Below are 525 nucleotides of genomic sequence, written 5' to 3'. Positions count from 1 at the left end.
GGCGTGTTGTGTTGTTTTGGGGGGGGGGGGGGGGGGGGGGGAACCAACCGCGTTTGATGTTACGTCTTACCAGCTGCTGTTCTCCATAATAACAAGAGAGAGAACTGCCTGCCCTGGCGAGTTGCGTCACTTTGCTTCAACTTTAGGCTAGAAATCAAGAGAGGGAGAGACGAGTTTCAAGGGAGGCAGGAGCGAGCTGGAAAGCCCTGCCGTCTTCCTCCCACCCGCCTACCCCTCCTCCTTTATTCCTCTCCTTTCCCCACCCCCTTTCCCCCCTCCAAAAAAAAAAACTTTTCCACCAGAGAAAGAGGGAGATCTCTTTGGAAACATGGAGCTGCTGTGCTGCGAGGTGGATCCCATGAGGAGAGCTCTGCCTGACCCAAACTTGCTCTACGATGACCGCGTTTTGCACAACTTACTAACCATAGAGGAGAGGTATCTGCCCCAATGCTCCTACTTCAAGTGCATCCAGAAGGACATCCAGCCCTTCATGAGGAGGATGGTGGCCACTTGGATGCTGGAGGT

At 54.1% G+C, this 525-nt stretch overlaps 1 protein-coding gene across 1 annotated transcript in view; it reads left to right on the top strand.

Moving 5' to 3' along the window:
* The first annotated feature begins 285 nt into the window (after positions 1 to 285).
* CCND2 (cyclin D2) overlaps positions 286 to 525 on the top strand; it is a 34587-nt gene continuing 34347 nt past the window's right edge. Inside the window, exon 1 of the mRNA XM_009324334.1 lies at positions 286 to 523. Coding sequence (XP_009322609.1) covers positions 329 to 523 — 195 coding nt within the window. The 5' untranslated portion in view covers positions 286 to 328. The remainder of the gene's footprint in view (positions 524 to 525) is intronic.

This window comes from Pygoscelis adeliae, unplaced genomic scaffold, assembly GCF_000699105.1.
Source record: "Pygoscelis adeliae isolate BGI_AS28 unplaced genomic scaffold, ASM69910v1 Scaffold65, whole genome shotgun sequence".
Classification (NCBI taxonomy): Eukaryota; Metazoa; Chordata; class Aves; order Sphenisciformes; family Spheniscidae; genus Pygoscelis; species Pygoscelis adeliae.
This window is presented reverse-complemented; position numbering and strand designations above follow the sequence as displayed.